Genomic DNA, 18,041 nt, shown 5'->3' with positions numbered 1-18,041 from the left:
TAAAATTTTAAAATACTCCTTTTATAAACTTTAATAAATTTTATTATTTTATAAATTTTAAGATTTTTATATAATTCCTAAAAATCAATTAAGTCCTTATAAAATAATTAGAAAACTAATTAAGCCCTTCATGTCATCAATGTGTCCACATTAGATGCCATGTCAATTGTCATATCAGCATTTAATGGTTCTTTAGGGGCCTAATTGATTGTTAACTCTCAATTAAGGGCTCAATTGATTGCACTTTTTAACTAGGTGTTCAATTGATTTTTCAATTATTTTACAAGATTTTTAGTATTTAAGTCCTTTTATTTTATATTATTTAACTAAAACCCTTTTTATAACTTATTTCAATGTTAATAAACGATTCCATTATTTCAAACTAATAAGATTTTTACCCACATTTGAGTATGGTTAATTATTTATTTCTTAACTAAATTATAATGTAAAAATTTAAAAGTTGCAAATTGCTTAAAGTTTTTCTCGTACTCTTTGTATATTTAAAATTTAATCTCCATACATTTATTTTCATGAGTTTAGCCTCTCTACTTTTTAAGTTTAAAATTTTAGATTCATTTATTAACACACAGTTAAACCTTTTTTCGGTTGGTATGGCATTTTGAAAAAATAAATTTGGTATTCACGTAACAAGAAAATAACATTATAACAAACCTGAATTTAATAAAGAATTTTAATAATGCTAATTTTTTAAAATTTACATCATCATTTTAATTGGAATAAAATATTTAGACTAACTATGGCATTATAAAAATTGAGGTGTAAAATTATAACAAAATTAAAGTATATAGATTAAATATCAAATTTAAGCAAAATATAAGAATTAAATTGAAATTTAACTATTCTTATAATCGAAAAAATAGAGAGATTGGAATAAAAATTTACCCATAATATTTTCATGTAAAAAGAAGTGGACAGGTGTTCATTGTGGAATTATATATAATTGTATAGATATCAATACAATTAATTTATAATATACCGTTTTTATAATAAATTATTTTAAAATTTGATTTTATATACAAATTAATTGTATAGCTTTCGGTGCAAACAAATATTGATTTTAAAATACAAACACAAGCAATTGTCATATTATAAAAATGTTTTATTTAAAAATTAATAAATTAATAACTTATTTATGATCAATTCTAAATACTTAAATTAAGTCACAATAATTATATTTAAACCTAAAACTTAAATCCTAAATCTTACCATTAGCTCTTCCTTGAAAAATTTAAAAAATTATTTTAAAATAATTTAAACTCAAAATTATTTGAAATTTTCATACTTATTGTTAATATCTAAATTATAAAAGATCTTGAATAAAAAATTATAAATGACCCAAATTGAAATCTATTCAATTGAGTCTTAACTCGATTAGCATAAATATTATTGCTTATGTAGAAAAGAACATGATTTCGAGTACGTTGAAATGCATTATTCTTCTATTTATAAATTGAGGGCTATAAGTAATTTTAAGCTTTATACTAAATAGAATAGATATGATTAAAACTTATAATGAGATTATTTTTAAAAAATCTACTCAAATTGACCTCGTCCCGTATTTAGCAAGAAAATAAATAATTAAATAATAACATTTTAAATTTAATTTTGGAATTAAATTACAATTTGAAATAAATTAGCGTAATTGAAGTGGAGTAAAAGCCTCAACTACAAAGGTTTACATTATTGTTTTTGGTTGAAGACCGGTAATTGAGACGCACGTGAAATGTCTCTTAGGCTGCCCAGCTTGTGGATTGTGACAGCTGCGTGTTCAATCTTTAATTTGGATCTTAATTTGACTAATTTTTTTTTTTTCTCATTAACTTCATATTTTATTTGAAATTTTGAATTCAAATTCTTTTATTTAATTAATAATCTACAACACTTTAATCAATTAACTGATTTTTATTAGACTCTTAAAAGATTAAGAGGGTGTTTGGTAAGCAGAGTTTTAGGTTTTTTTTAGTTGATTTGAACATTAATAGAGGATTGGATATTCAAATCTTCTAATTGTAGTGCTTGGTGAATGGATGCTTATAAGAACTTGTTGAGCTAAAACCTCCAAAAACAAAAACAAAACAAAAAAAAAAAAAGAAGATGAGATAGAAATGTTTTTCACAGTTGATTGAGAATGAGATATATGAAATAGCATATCTAACTATGCTTGCTAAAAAATTATTCCCTTTGCCACAAATTCTTATTTGTGGCATACCCTTATTTGTCATTCTACACATATCAACTTTCAACTATCAGTTAAGTTTTACCAAACACTTTTAAATAAAACAGTTAATAGAATCGGTTGGTCAAACTAGTCACTACAATCAGCAATCAACAATCAGTTATTAACTATCAACCAATTGCCAAATAAGACTTAAACCCTTCACATTAATATTAACCAAACCTACACATATTAAAATTTAAATCAAAATAAATAAATAAAATCACATATAACTTAAACATAATATTTCAAAATTCTTAAAAGTGTCAATCTTATTATTAAATCAAAACTTCTTTTACATTAAATAAATATGTTTTATAATATAGTATATGAATAGATATATAAATGTGCATATATATATATATATATATATATATATATATATATATGTGTGTGTGTGACGTACGGAACAATTTTACCAATTTTAGCTATAATGCAAGCTTATGTTCAATAATGTTTTTGTCTGTATTGTCTTATTATTATTAGAGGTGCAAAATACAATATATATACATACAACTTCTCTAGATTCATCGCTTTTTATTTTTATTTAAGCTTAAAATTTTATTCTAAATAAAGATTTAAATAAAAATATAAAGTGTAGAGAAATACTAGATTGTTTAAAATATGAATCTAGCTTGAATTTTAACATTTAAGGTTCAAGCCTAGTTTAACCTAACCTATTTTCTAATTATATAATACATTTTATTTTATCGTTTTATAGTATATAATTTGTATCACATTAAAATTAATTTTATAATAATATTATAATTTAATGTAAAAATTAAAAATATGATAAAGTTGTCTATATTTAATTTTTTATTAAATAAAAATATATTAAATTATTGAATAATAAATTAAAATTATTTTTTTAAAATTTAAAATAATATAAAAATATCTAAAACGGATTTGAGCTAATTATTTATAAATATAGATATATTTAGATAAATTTTAAAACTCTTATTTTAAATTTAGTTAGACTTATACAAACATGAAATACACCCATATCATATATAATCGTCCCCGATTCGATCTGCTCAAACCCATGAATGCATACTATGGTAATAATATAAAAAAGGATTTCATTTCTCCTTTTATTATTTTCTTTTTATGTTGTTTTTCATTTCTAAGCTAGTGTAAAACTACTACATTCTATTTCGATTAAAATATCTAATATATATATATATATATATATATATATATATACATACTCTTAGTCTCTTACTTGTTTAATACTACAAGTATTACTATTATTATCTATATATTATATTAATATCGCTTACTAACTTGATTTAATCAATTAACTAAACATAAACACAATTAGTGAGATTATTCAAAACATAAGAAAAATATTAAATATAAATTAAGAATATTTATGTTCTATATCTAAAAGAAAACTACTCATAATTTTTTTTGAATGTATTCATTTATACTCGCATTTTCTTAAACCACCTACCTACGTATGATTACAAAATTAATGTGACATTATTAATACTTTTTTTTATAATGCTTAAAATTACTTATAATTCTTCTCTAATTTTTAAATAGTAGGACAAACGTGTTCAACGCGCTCAAACTAACATCCTCCTACACTGGTAATAAAGGTGATACCAACCAAGTTAATCTTAATCTACTTTTTTTTTTTATCAGTCTCATTATAAATTTTGATCATATCTGTTTTTTCTGATACAATGCCTAAAACTACCTATAGCCCCTCCCCAACCCATAAATAGGAGGATAATGCGTTTTAGTACACTCGAACCCACGTCTCCTACAATAGTAATAATGTCCATTACAATCGAGTTAACACTCAGTCGACTTTAACTTACTATTTAAATGACATAAATGGGTTGACAGAATTGAAATATAAGGAATAATAATTGTAAAATATAACATTATTCTAGATTTTGGAATTGCGATAATTAGTTCAACTAAATTTATCAAGTATTATCTCAAGTCAGAAATTAGAACGAATTAAAATTGAAACAATTTAATAGTCAATTTTCTCGAGAAAAACAAGAGCTTGAGGTAGCACTCATGTTAGCTCAACAAATGTTTAAAAAATATGTAAAAATTTCAAACAATTTAATAGCCAATTAAAATTCCAATTCTAGCCTAGGAAAGGGATTTTTTTTTTCTGAACAATAACAAAGGGACGGAATTAAGTGAAAGAAAAAAAAACAAAGGAAATAAAAAGAAATACAAATATAAATCCTGTTCATGAGTCAGATCATCTGTTAAGTTTATAATTATAATTTTAATATTAGATACTGTTTATGGGTCGATCATTTGTTAGGTTAATAATTATGACTTTAATATTAGGTACGATTTTATAAATATGATTTGATATGATGTAAATGTTTTTATTTTATTTAAATTAATGTTAAATATAAATATATAAAAGAGTTACTCTAAAATTTAAACAAACATTTAAAAATGTTAAATCTGTCACAACTAATTAATCCCTAAGATAAAAATTTGGCAACCATGATGAGCATCTTGTCTTACCTTGAAAGAAAATCTGATTGGAGACAAGAAAATAAAGGAGAAGCATTCTGTTTGTCAAACATATATTAACACATCCATACATACATTTTGTTTATTTATATACTCACTGGGGTCCATCAAGTTTAATTAAGAGGAAACTATAATTGGACTTATAATCTTGATGCATTGCAAGTGATGCAACAATCATTGAGCTCAGACCCTAAATTAAGATGGTAAATATACACATAAAGGTGGTCTCATACGATAGAGGAATTAATTGTAAATTTTAAGTTATTCATATTTTTAAAGATTAATTACGTAATTTTTTTATTAAACAACTAACTACATAAAATTTAATCAAAATAATCTTTAAATTAATATGATATATAAATTTAATCCGAATCTAATTTAACTCAATTTATAAACACCTTGGGTAGATGCCTTTTTAAGGAGAAAAGGCAAATAACAGCTTGGGAAAGGAAGATCTTTGACAACAAATCTTGAGCCTCTTGTATTGGAAGAGAAAAAGGTGGATGCTCACCCAATATTTGGGCTTCAAATGTAAGGAAAAGAGGAGAAAAAAGGTTTATATACTCACCCCATTCCCATGCGCTTTATTAATTGGGATTTCATTTTCCCTGGGATTCTTGCATATAAAAGGCAATGAATGCTACTAATTGCTCTACAAGAATATATGACAAGAACAACTACCAAAAAGATTAAATGGGATTTTGGAATGTTGGTCGAAGAAATGAAAACAACCATCCTTTTAGGGGAAAAAAGAAACATTAATTAACTTCCATTGATATTGGTTAAAGTAATCTTCTTCTTCCTTTTTTAAAAAAAAATACAATATAGGAATAGTTAACCATATCTATAAGCAATAATTAACCAAAAACCTTTAAAAACTATTTAAAAAGTTAAATATATATATGTTAATATAAAAAAAAAAAGATCAAAAGAAAGTTGTGGCAAAGAATTACTATGGGTTAATGTAGGAGAATCAATGCCTATTGCCTACCCATATTTCAATGTGTTAGAAGGTGGGGAAATGGTAAGGTGTCTTCTTAGGATGGAAACCTAAGCCAATAATACCAAAGAAATGATGACACAAAGCTGGCTAATTGACCATGTAATAATTAATTAATCTAAAAAGGTATTTGTGGTAGAATTTTTTTTAAGCATTAAAATTGTCAACATCACCTTCCAATAAACCTATAAATCAAAGGTTAATTTAATTATTCCATTCAGGTAGTGAAGGGTTTAAAATATTATTCTTAGGGAAAAAAAAAAAAAAGGTTACCCACCTTTCTCATATCCAAATCCTTGACAGATTTGGGATTGGTTAAAAGTTTCATAATATTCATGTAGAAATTGATGCTCAAATTATTGGAGAGTGGCAAACTTTGTGAATTATAATTTTTAGTTTTTTTTGGTTGGGTTAAATCATGGTACGGTTTTAATATATTTTATATTTTTATTTAAAATTTTATGTATTTTTATTAGAATTGTAAACATGGATGATGTAATATTTTTATATTATTATAGATTTAATTTTTATATAATATTAAAACGGAAAAAATATGATTGGGCTTAAGTCTTGAATGTTAGAGTCCAAATCCGACCCATTTTCAAATGATTTTAATTTTTTTTATTTAAACTCATTTTTTGAATCTATACTCAAATCCTCTCAAATATCAAGTTGGACTTCGAGCTTGAATATATAACCTAACTTTTAAGAGAATATTAACTTTTGTTTTACACTAGGATACAAGCAAATTGGTTTAAAACGTGTGGATGACTAGATATATAAAGGGTTATTAGTATGCTTTATGGAATTCATATGCTCATATAGTAAATGGCATTAGGAAATGTATCATCATCTCTCTATTAATCTAATTCATGTATACGTTCTGGTATATTGTAGTATGAAATGTATCATCCCTTATGTATTTATGACGAAAAGTTCTATATAAGGGACTTGTTTCACCCAAGAACATGAATAAGAAAGATTAGTAGCTTAACTAGTTCTTGAAGAATTAGAATTACCAAAAATCTATTATTTGTTTTGATCTTTCTTTGTTTTTCTTTACAATATTTTATCGACATGATGAAGTCTCTAATAGTGTAGCAAAATCACTCCTACTTGTCATTATATCAATGTAAAAACCTAATTCATTTGACATATTTTATCTAGAAATTTAGAATACTTCATGATGGAATTCACCTTAAATCTATGAATCTGGAAGATACAATTAAAGAAGGAAACCAAGCTTTCTTTCAGGATTGCTTGAAAGCAATGTGGGTCAGGCAGGGGGCCCTTACCTCAACCCTTAAATTGAAAAATTTTGCTTTTGGTCCCTTGAAGAGCTATGTTTTTATATTTTAAGTCCTTTTAGAAAATATAATGTTATGAGTTAATATAATAGTAAAATTGTATTTCAACTGTCATAAAAATTTATAATTCAATCTCACTCGAAAAAAATTTTAGCTTTGCCTTTGATTATCTTCCATCACCATCTAGAAACTAAAAACCTTATTGTTAAGGACCGATTAACCCTTTGGAATGTTTTTAAGGAAATAATTAAAGAAACGATGACCAAAAATTGGTGATTTGTCTAAATATTGCTCAATATGAGTGGGTACACTTATGGTTACAAGATTTTAAAAATGTAAGTGAAAATAATTTGGTGTTGTTTAAAATTATTTCTAAATTGAAATTATATAAAGAGAAAATTAGTTATGAGGATACCTTAGAGAAAATATATTTGACTTTCCATGCATCAAATGTGCTTTTGTAGGAGCAATATTGAGAACATAAATTCACAAAATATTTTAAGTTAATTTTTAATCTCGTCCAATTAGTTCAATATCATTTCTTGAAGTGAAAGTGACGTTTTCTCAAAGTCACGGATAAAGTCATGTTGACAAAAGAGTTTGTATTAAAAAAATTAAATATTAAATATATGATTATCGATCTTTTGAACTTTCGAAATAAAGTTACTAAAAGGAATTCAATGAAATGGATCAAACATGAGATAAATTCTAAAACGAATAATATGGTGCAAAACAATGAAAATATTTGTTATGAATGCAGAACTAAAGGTTATTGATCTCAAATATGTCGTACTCCAAAATATTTAGTTGACCTTTACAAAACATCTATTGGGACTTTAACTTCTTCTGGTGCATTGTTTCATTCTTTGTTCGAAAACACTTGGGATAACAAGTTAGGAGAGCACTTGAGACAGCATGTTGGGACAGTTAAAGTGCAGTCAGTGTATTTCATTGTTAGAAGCTTGTGCTTCGAATGAAAGAAGGAAGAAGAAAGTTTGATTGAAGTAAACTTTATCCTTGTTATTATCCTTATCTTTTAAGAGTATTTGAGTATTTGAAAAGCCTGCTTGATGAGGACTTGAAGAAAGCCTATAGAAAGGCAAATGTTTGGCATCACTTAGAGAGTAGTTTTTGAGTATCTTACTGAGCCATTGTTGTGTTATTCTAGCTAAGTATTTTCGACACTCTTTCTAAGTATTTGTTGGAGAGAGTTTTATTATTTGTATGTGAGGATTTTTTGGGTGAGAGATTGTAACAGTTGGATTGCTTCTTGGTGTAAGAGTAGAGGGGTTTTAACCAATAAATTTTCAAATCCGTTGTTGTGTAAGAGTAGAGGGGTTTTAACCAATAAATTTTCAAATCCGTTGTTGAATAAATCTTTCATTAAGCTAGGCTTAGCAAAACAGGATTGATGAATCCAAAATACGTTAACAAATATCAAGTATTGATTTTTCTCATTGTCTTAGTCTCCTCTTATAATCTATTTGTTAAACTGCCTTATTCTAATCTATATTGAAACAAAAGTTGAGATATCAAATTAAAACAACCAATAAACCAAAAGCTGCATCACTAAAGAAAAAATAGAAAAATGTTGTTGTGAATTTATCTAAACTTGTTGATCCTACTTATAAATCCCCTTCAAATGTTTATTTTTAATGTTTTTAACTTGTTCGAGGATCGTGGCCGCAATCATTCACTTGAGGGTAAAAATGTTTAAAGATTTTCATTTTATCATATACATATAGGAAGGAATCTATTTATATTTTTATATATTTTTATACGGTTAATATCTTTAACGACTTAACCGTTAAATTTATCAATACAATTGTACTTGTCATACATGTAAACTTAAAATTTTTATTTTTTAATTAATTCAATCCGATGAAAGAAAAGCTTTTAATTGATTCGATCACTATTTTAATCAAATTAGCATAAAAAAGGCCTCTTGTTTTGTAGTTTTTTTTCCTTGGTAAATTTTGGATGTCTTCGTAACAAATTTTATTGGATTGTTAAAAAAACTCAAATTTAGTCCATCAAATGATTAGCCCACATCAACTAATTATATATGGGCCTAACCGATGTTCCATTGCCCAATTAGAGAAAAGCAGAAAAATTTTTTGACAAGCCCAGGCATTTGAGAATCAAGCTATTGCACTAGAGATGGGCCAATATGGAGTAAACAAAGACTAAGGAATTTCGAAGATAGAACCTAAAACATGAAGCCCAAACTGAATCCAATAAGATTTAAATAATTAAATTTTAATTTATTTATGGTTTAATGATAAATTTGGTCACTGATATTTTGCATATCTTTTCAAAACAGTCTTAATTATATTTTTGAGCCTTTTTGGCCATCAACCTTAGATTTTTTTCAAACTGTTTTTTCTAGTAGATTTAATGAATAAATTCAAGGTTTTAATATTTCTTTCTTTCTTTTTTAAAAAGGTTTCAATCTTTTATACGTTTATTTACTAAGAGAATTTTCTACTAAATTAATTTTTTAGATAATTATGTTTATTTTCTTTAAATTAAGAGTTTTTTAACTTCATGTGTTATTTATTTTATTATTTTCCACTTCGATTATCATATAAGGTTATTTTAAGTAATAAATTAGATTTAATTAAAATATTTCACATAACCCCCGTTAACTTTTTTAACGGTATTTTCATTGAATCTGTTAGAAAAAATAATTTGAAAAAAAGAACAAAGTTGATGGCCAAAACAGGTTAAAAAATACAATTAGGATCATTTTGAAAAAATATGTAAACATTAGCGGCCAAAATTGTCTTTAAACCTTTATTTATTTAGTTTCTAAATTCATGTCATAGTAATTTGGGAATAAGTTTATGAAATTACTTGTAAGGATATATATTGCACAACGTTGTACTTAAACGCATACGACATTTTATCATTTATTTAAGCATTACACGAAATTATTTGAGTTCTTAATGACCTAATACTCAATAAATAAACTTAATTTTCACCAAACTTTAATACAAAATCACAAAATAATTAAATCTACTTTGAGTACTTAATATATCCCACAGATGTAGTATTCACATCTTTGATCAAAGTCCCAAGCACCGGAGCCGTTAAGCACCTTGATGTATCTTCCTTGTAAATGAATCCCTTACATTTGCAATCTTTGCTGCATTTGTCCCTGCATTTTTCAACCTTCATTGGACCTTCACCATCATCCAAATATGGGTTCAAAAAATGTTCCACCCCCAGGATTTTGTAGTAATCGAACTTAGCTCCGGCCCGGCAAGGTACCGGCTTCGGTGGTTTACAGCTTTCGCTCCAACCCAACAGCCCGTTCGGGCTTGGGCAAGCCACGCACATTCTCTTGTCACATAACCCGTATGTACCGCACTTGGATGGCAAAGCGCATTCCCTAACGAAGTAACTTGAGAAGAAAGCAAAGCTCTCTTCCCATTTTAAGTAACTCGCTGGGGGAAAATATGTGAAAGCCCTTAGGTTTCCATCGGATCCGAGTCTTAAGAATGAATATGTGCCATTGTAGTTGACTTTATTAAGGTTTATTGTGCTGCCTCCACCTATCGGACGAACTTGGAGGAGTCGCCGGCCGTTGCCTGCCGGGGAAGTGCTCGGTTGAGCTTGTAGATGTGTTAAACCTAACACCAACTCGTAAGGGGTATTTGTTTCATTAACGTCAACAGGCTCGGCGGCAAATGTCACAATGTCAGCAAAATCCTTTGTAGGCCAGCCCCCGTAAATAAGTTGCTGGCCCAAATTATTTAGATACATAATGAACCCATTATGGTCTAGTATCAGACTATACGGTCCATCGGAGCCGTCCATGTCAGATTTCCGGCTAACAAGCTTGTTCCGACCGTTGATTTTAACCGATTGACCCACCAACAAAGTATCAGTAGGGTAATCAAAGCTTTGCCAAATAAATTTCCCATTTTTATCAAACAGTACCAAGTTACCATTTGGTAGTAACCTAATCCCAGTGACACCTTTGTTAGCCGTATTGGTTTGCCACACGACACGACCATCCGCATCCGCCAACATGAAATTCCCGTCCTCGCCAAATTTGAGGGTGGCATTTTCATGAACCGGATCGTTCCGGTTAGCGTCCCACACCCATCTCATTAGGCTTTCGTCGTTGGGAATGCCAGCTCGCATGGCAAAAATGTAAGCATCAGGAGTGGTATTATAGAAGCAAAGGCGAAAAGGGTAGGTGTAAAAGGTGTACACATCGTTTCGGATCACTCGATAGCTAGCGTCGTATTCGATAATCCGATCTCCGAACTCACCTTCATTGATGAATTCAAAGGTTTCGTTTGCAAGGACTTTGGCTAGAGTGGTAGCAAAGGCAAAGACAGAAATGAAAATGAATTGAAAGAAAAGGGAAGATAATTGAGAAGCCATTAAAGCTCAATTGTTTTTTCCTTGTGAGTAAACGTGTTTGGATGAGATAATAGGAGTGGTATATATAAGTAGTGGTTTTCAAAGGGGGATTAAACGTAGCATTCAAAGTCAAAAAAATCAGGTTTGGCTTTATGATTAATTTCCTCAACATGTGCCCACTTGAGCTTAGCTATCATTATCAAATCATGCTACAAGACTTTTCAGTGTGGGAGAGAAAATAACCCGACCCCGGTCGGGTTTCGGGTTGAGACAAGGTAGGTGTTATTCTAATATTAGTCGTGGTGAAACAGGACAGGACAGGTCTCGAATTTAAATCAAAATAAATTTATAATTCCTTATAAAAAAATTGATTAAAACTAACAAGTTAGCTCATAGTTAATGTTAATCGTCCATGGAACTCCATCTTAAAATGAAGCAAATGTAAGCTATAGTTTGGGTGGAGGGAATGATTATCTTTAGATTTTGGAATCACAGAGCATATGCTATTGTATTGAAGCAATCTATGGTCCACTAAATTGAAGATAATGTCCCCATTTTATCTTCAATTAGTTGCTGATGAGAAATTTAATACTGTGTCCATCAATAGAGACATACACACCCCAGATTCTGCGTATTACTGTTAAAGAGATGACCACGCGTTTGGCCTTCCCATACCCCATTTAATTTTATACAAGTGCAACATAAATCTAATTAATTTTATAACACCAATCATTCGTTTAAATATCTCACATTTTTTTAAGAATTAAAATTCTAATTCCTTAAATATCATCAAAATATATATTCTTTACAAATATTTATCAGTAATATATTTAAAATAATAAGAAATTAATTTTTTTAAATTGACTATAAATAAAACAAAATTGATAACATTTAATGGTTTCGAAGAAAACTACTGACTTTTTAGTTTATTTGCCTAAACAAGTTGTAGAATTAGCTGTAAAAAATTCATTGACTGCTATTTTTCCTTTCATCCCGGTCCAAGGTCTAATTGGATTTCATGATGATTGACTGTTTACTTGATTTTTTTCTCGTACACATGTTATATATATATATATATATATATATATATATATCATACACGCACCCGCTATATTCAAAAAGAGTTACTTGAATAAAAGTTTATCATTTATTTATCTAAGGCTCGAATTTAAATGAATTTTTTTTTGTTTAAAAGAAATGAGTATTCCAAACTATTACATAATAATTAATCTAGGAACAACTATATCGGTAAGGTCTTCATGCAACACATTCAAAGTAAAATCAGGGGGTTGAGACCAAAGGTGAAAGTCGATGTTCATTCCTTCTGCAGCCTTTGCTAAACAATCAGCCAACGTTACGCGTAAGTTAAACTGGCATTCTAATCATGCCTCAACAAATTTTGAATCGCATTTACGACATATGATTCTGGGTGATTAATTATCATGTTCCCCTTAATATGGTATAGCGCTTCGAAACAATCTGATTCTAACAACACATCTCAACAACCAAGCTTTCAAGCCTGTTCTAGATCAAGTATGCCTCAGAGTTCTACGTTATATGCGCTATACAATCCTTTGTTCCTTGTAAATCTCAAACACCACAAACTATCTGTATCTCGGATCACACCACCAATCATACCTATTCCATATTTCTCAAATTCTGACCATCACATCCATATTAATTTTCCTAAATGAAACTTATTTTTATAACATTTTAAATATAATAATATTGATAAAATTCTAGATATAAGTCCTTGTTTTATACAATTTTTATGAATTTGATCTCTCTATTATAATTTTGTTATTTCTAATATTTATTTTTCAAAATTGAGCATTTTCAATCCCGATGCCAATTTCTTTTTTTTAGTTTTATCAAATATTTTGACATAACTTATTTTTAAAAATATGTAATGACATGACATATATACTTTGATATACTTTGTAATTTAATATTCTTTTTACATTAAAAGAAAATTTAATTTTTTAAGCAGAATTAAATTGTATATTTTACAATAATAAAAATACAATTTTACCATTTTAATAGCCTATATCTTTATGCTTTTTATAGGATTAAATCAAATTTTTATAATTTTGGGAGGTCAAAGTGCAATTTTACCATTACCAATTTAAAATTTTATAACTTATAAAGGGGCCTTTAGGGGGTCGAGGCCTCTGCCAACCCCACTAACTTTGCTACTGTGACAGCCCTAATTTGACCCCAGTCGGAAAGTGGTTTCAGGACCACAAAACCGAGTAATAAAAAAATAATTAATCGTTATATTCTATGCTTATTATATGTGTAAATGCATGTGTGAAAGTTTCATGCTTGGATTTTGTCATTTGCATGTGAAATTTATTAAATAGGACTTATGTGAGACATTTTGAAATATGATAAGTTAAATTATAATGGTCTATTAATGCATGTTATAAAAAGAATGGACTTGCATGTCAAATTATCCATTTGTAGATAGTGGCCAGCCATGTTGTTAGTTAATATATATTATATGTATTTTCTATTAGCATTATTTCAATTAAATGGCTTTAAATTATAGAATAATGATTATTAAAATAGAAAATGGGTGAAGAAAACAAGGTGTTCATCTTTGTTTTCTTCTAAGCTGATTGTAAGAAAAAAAAGGGGGAGAAAACACTATTCGGTCATCTTAGGCTTGAATTAAGGTAAGAAATTCATGTTAGTTCTTGAAATTATAGTTAATTTTAAGTTAGTTACCAAATTCTTTATTTAACCCATGTTAAAATTTTGATTTTGGGGATGATTTGAGCTTTCAGTCATGGTAGATAATGAAGGGGATAGATGGTTGTCTTCAAGTTTAATGAATAATTATAAATGAGTGATGTTTGAGATAGTTTAATGTTCATGTAAGTAGTTTAGATGATAAAAAAAAAAAATCAGCTTGTGTATTTGTGTAATTGCCGAATTTGAACTAGGGATATCTTTGAGTAATGCTTGTATTTAAATGATGGAATGGAGTGAATGCATTGAATGTGATATGCAAAAAAATTATAAGTTGGATTAAAGGTGTGTTATATTGCCTTTGTCATTGCTGAAAATGTGCTTGGTTAAAGAAGTTGGTTGTTGGATGTTTAAGTGATTTAGATAGTTATAAACTAATTTTGAGTTTTGATATCTAAAGCTATTTTGTTGTGTTCGAATTTCATAAATAAATAAAATGTTTTAATATGATTATACCATAGCAAAATTTATGCTTTAATTTTATTTTCTTTTCAAATTGTAATTCGGCACCTGTGCATAATTTGATAATTGGATGTGTATATGTTTAATTTATAATATCATACTTGAACATGTTATATATATAATTGGTCTTAACGTATACATGCTTATAATTATAAACTTGATAATGCCTAGTAATGTGTTCGGTTGTGCATGAGTAGGGAATATATATGGTGTTTAAAAAGCTAGTTATTAAAGTCATTTGTACCTTAAATAAATGATATACATGTATTAAATTGAATTGCCTATTTGTTAAGTAATTAAATAAATCTATTTGTTTTAAATTAAGCTCAAGAGCAAAGAGGGTCGAAGTTGGATAGGGGAAAAGAGAAAGTAATTGAGTAGCCTTTCCGCAACCGTTCAAGTATACCGAGGTAAGTTTTGTGTAATCACATTTATTATATAATTGATGATGTCATGAGATAAGTATGATAGATGAATTGCGACCTATTGTCTCTACTTGAATGAGGTTGTTTGATAAATAAATTGAGTATATGACATGTAACCGAATGGTTATTAGGAGTTAAGCTGAGATAGTGAAATGGTTATGTGTTCTTATGTATGAATATTAAACCGAAAGTTATGTTGATGGTGTATTCTTTTCGTGCTTATATTCGAGTGAAGAAATTGAATTAGTAATGTGATATGTTATGTGAATTGAGTTATCATGTGAGTAAATATGCTTAGCACTCGATATATATCCGGGTTAAGTCCCGAGCTTCGTCTTTGGTAATATATCCGGTTAAATCCATGAGCTTCGTCTTTGGTAATATATCCGGTTAAATCTCGCATGTGCTTAGTGCTGGTATTATATCCGAGCTTAAAGTCCTGCAGGCTTGTTGTTGGTGACTGGATTCGGGTTTTAAACCTAGTAGGCTTAACGCCGGTGATTCGAGTAAGATTATGAATTCGAAAGTTCGAGGTAAACTACTATGGATTATGTATGATACATTATGATGGTCTGGTATGTATTATGTACTCATATGCGAATTGATTTTTTTTTAAAGTGAATTATTATTATCAAAGAACGATATATGTGTGTGGATGATTACTATATCTACGAATAAGAGAATGACCTATTCGGTCAATGTCTGTCATTATATGAAAGTATGTGACTTAAATTAATTGTATGAGCTATAAATTAAAGTAAAGTATGTGCTGAAATTTCTTTGTGTATTCATATATATATACACATATATATTCGACCAATAGGCTTTATAATTGGTGTACTTGTGTATATTCGGCCAAGTGATTTGTAATTAGAATACTAGTTTTGTGATACTAAATGCTCGATTTAAATGACAAGTTTTAATTGTTGTATTGCTTAAAACTTACTAGACTTTGAAAACTTACTAGACTTTGAAAGCTTACTCTGTTCTTTAGAATTAATGTATTATTGTTATGTTATGTATTTCATATGTTATGTAATATCTTAGACTTTTATAATTTACTTTCAAATGCATATTTTATATATATACATTGATATATTGTATTATATGCATCATTTCATTTATTAATCCATTCATGTGTACATTAAATTATTGGATTGTATATTTTATATTTTATGTAGATTCTATTTATCCATTTGCTATGCATGTCATCTATTTTTACTCATACATATCTTACACATTAATATTTACCATTTTTTATATTATTTAATGTTTTATTTATGATATATTGTATATAATTAGTGCATTTATTATGCTTTCTTTTGGGTATATTCCTATTTGCTTAGCATGATTATTTTTATTATTCTATTTTACCTCTATATAGTGATTGCATCTATATAAAGTGTTATAATACTTTGTAATATACGCTATTTGAATATCTATATTTCGTAATATAGAATTGTCACTCTAAAAGGTTATTTAAAACAATATTTAAAAGTTTTATAAAAATAAAAAGGCAATGCTTAGTATTTGAAAGCTTCGAGAAAAGTAGTGCCCTAACTTATTGGGTTGCAACTTTTCTCGTTGAGTTCGAATAGTCAAGTACCCTTCTAAGTTTTTAAGATTTTCAAAATACGAGCAACTGTCTTGGAATTTCAAAACGTTGTGTCCTAACTTATTGGATGTGGCGATTTATCATTTCGAGATAGGGATTTCCAAAAGGTTAACTTAGTGTCAATGTTTTGATACGAGTGAACCCAAATTTTCAAAATCAAAGTATTTTAAAGAGGATTACATCTTAAAATTTTTTAAATTTCCGACATTAAAGACATTTGATAATCAATTAGGTACCAATTTTTGGGCATTACGAGGGTGCTAATCCTTCCTCGTACGTAACCGACTCCCGAACCCGTTCTTTTATTTCGTGGACCAAAACTAATGATTTTAAAACAAAATGTTTTAAAGGTGATCCAATCACACCTAAAAAGATTGGTGGCGACTCCCGTTTTCATTTTTTAAAATCGATTCTCATTTACCAAAACTCAATTTAGAAAATGGTGTCGACATGGTGTACTTGTGTATATTCGGCCAAGTGATTTGTAATTAGAATACTAGTTTTGTGATACTAAATGCTCGATTTAAATGATAAGTTTTAATTGTTGTATTGCTTAAAACTTACTAGGCTTTGAAAGCTTACTCTGTTCTTTATTTCCCTATTTTATAGATTGTTGATTTTGGCCACTAACTCGGGGATCGTCAGCAGTTCATCACACTATCGATCTTTTTGGGTACAGTTATATTTTGGACTCGATATGGCATGTATAGGTTAGGCTGATGATAACGATGTTTTGAAATTGTAAATATTTTGGTCATACGAAAATGGTGTATAACTTAAATATCAGTATGTATTTCAGCTTTATCTCTGTTTATGTTTATGTAACACCCCGTACCCGAGACCGTTGCCGGAGTCGAACACGAGGTACTAACAGACATAATACATTTATTTTCACAGTCCATTAAAAAAATTTCCAGACAAGCTGGTTACTGCGTCACTGTCGCCTTAAAAATCATATCTTGAGTTTCAAAACTCGAAAACCAGTTTCGTAAATTTTTCCTGAAACTAGACTCATATATCCATCTACAAATTTTTTTCTAGAATTTTTGGTCGAGCCAATTAGTACAGTTTATTAGTTAAAGTCTCCCCTATTTTAGGGTTCGACTACTCTGACCTTCACACACTACGACTTGGATATCTCCCTGTACAGGGATTCAATACTGATGCCATTTGTTTCTATAGAAACTAGACTCTAAAAGGAATCTATACATATATGGCATGACTTCTAATTATCTCTGGTTAATTTATAATGAATTTCCAAATTCGGAACAGGGAATCCAGAAACCGTTCTGGCCCTGTTTCACGAAAACTTAAATATCTATTAACATATGACTCATATGATCGTTTCGTT

The 18,041-nt window shown here is 28.3% G+C and overlaps 1 protein-coding gene across 1 annotated transcript; it reads right to left on the bottom strand.

Annotated features, from left to right (window-relative positions):
- Window positions 1-9,938: 9,938 nt before the first annotated feature.
- LOC108480772 (EP1-like glycoprotein 2) lies at window positions 9,939-11,489 on the bottom strand. The gene has a single exon (XM_017783868.2). It carries the CDS (start codon window positions 11,453-11,455, stop codon window positions 10,076-10,078), a length of 1,380 nt encoding a protein of 459 aa, XP_017639357.1. The 5' UTR covers window positions 11,456-11,489; the 3' UTR covers window positions 9,939-10,075.
- Between the last annotated feature and the right edge of the window lie 6,552 nt (window positions 11,490-18,041).

This window comes from Gossypium arboreum, chromosome 1 (genome assembly GCF_025698485.1).
Source record: "Gossypium arboreum isolate Shixiya-1 chromosome 1, ASM2569848v2, whole genome shotgun sequence".
NCBI lineage: Eukaryota > Viridiplantae > Streptophyta > Magnoliopsida > Malvales > Malvaceae > Gossypium > Gossypium arboreum.
This window is presented reverse-complemented; position numbering and strand designations above follow the sequence as displayed.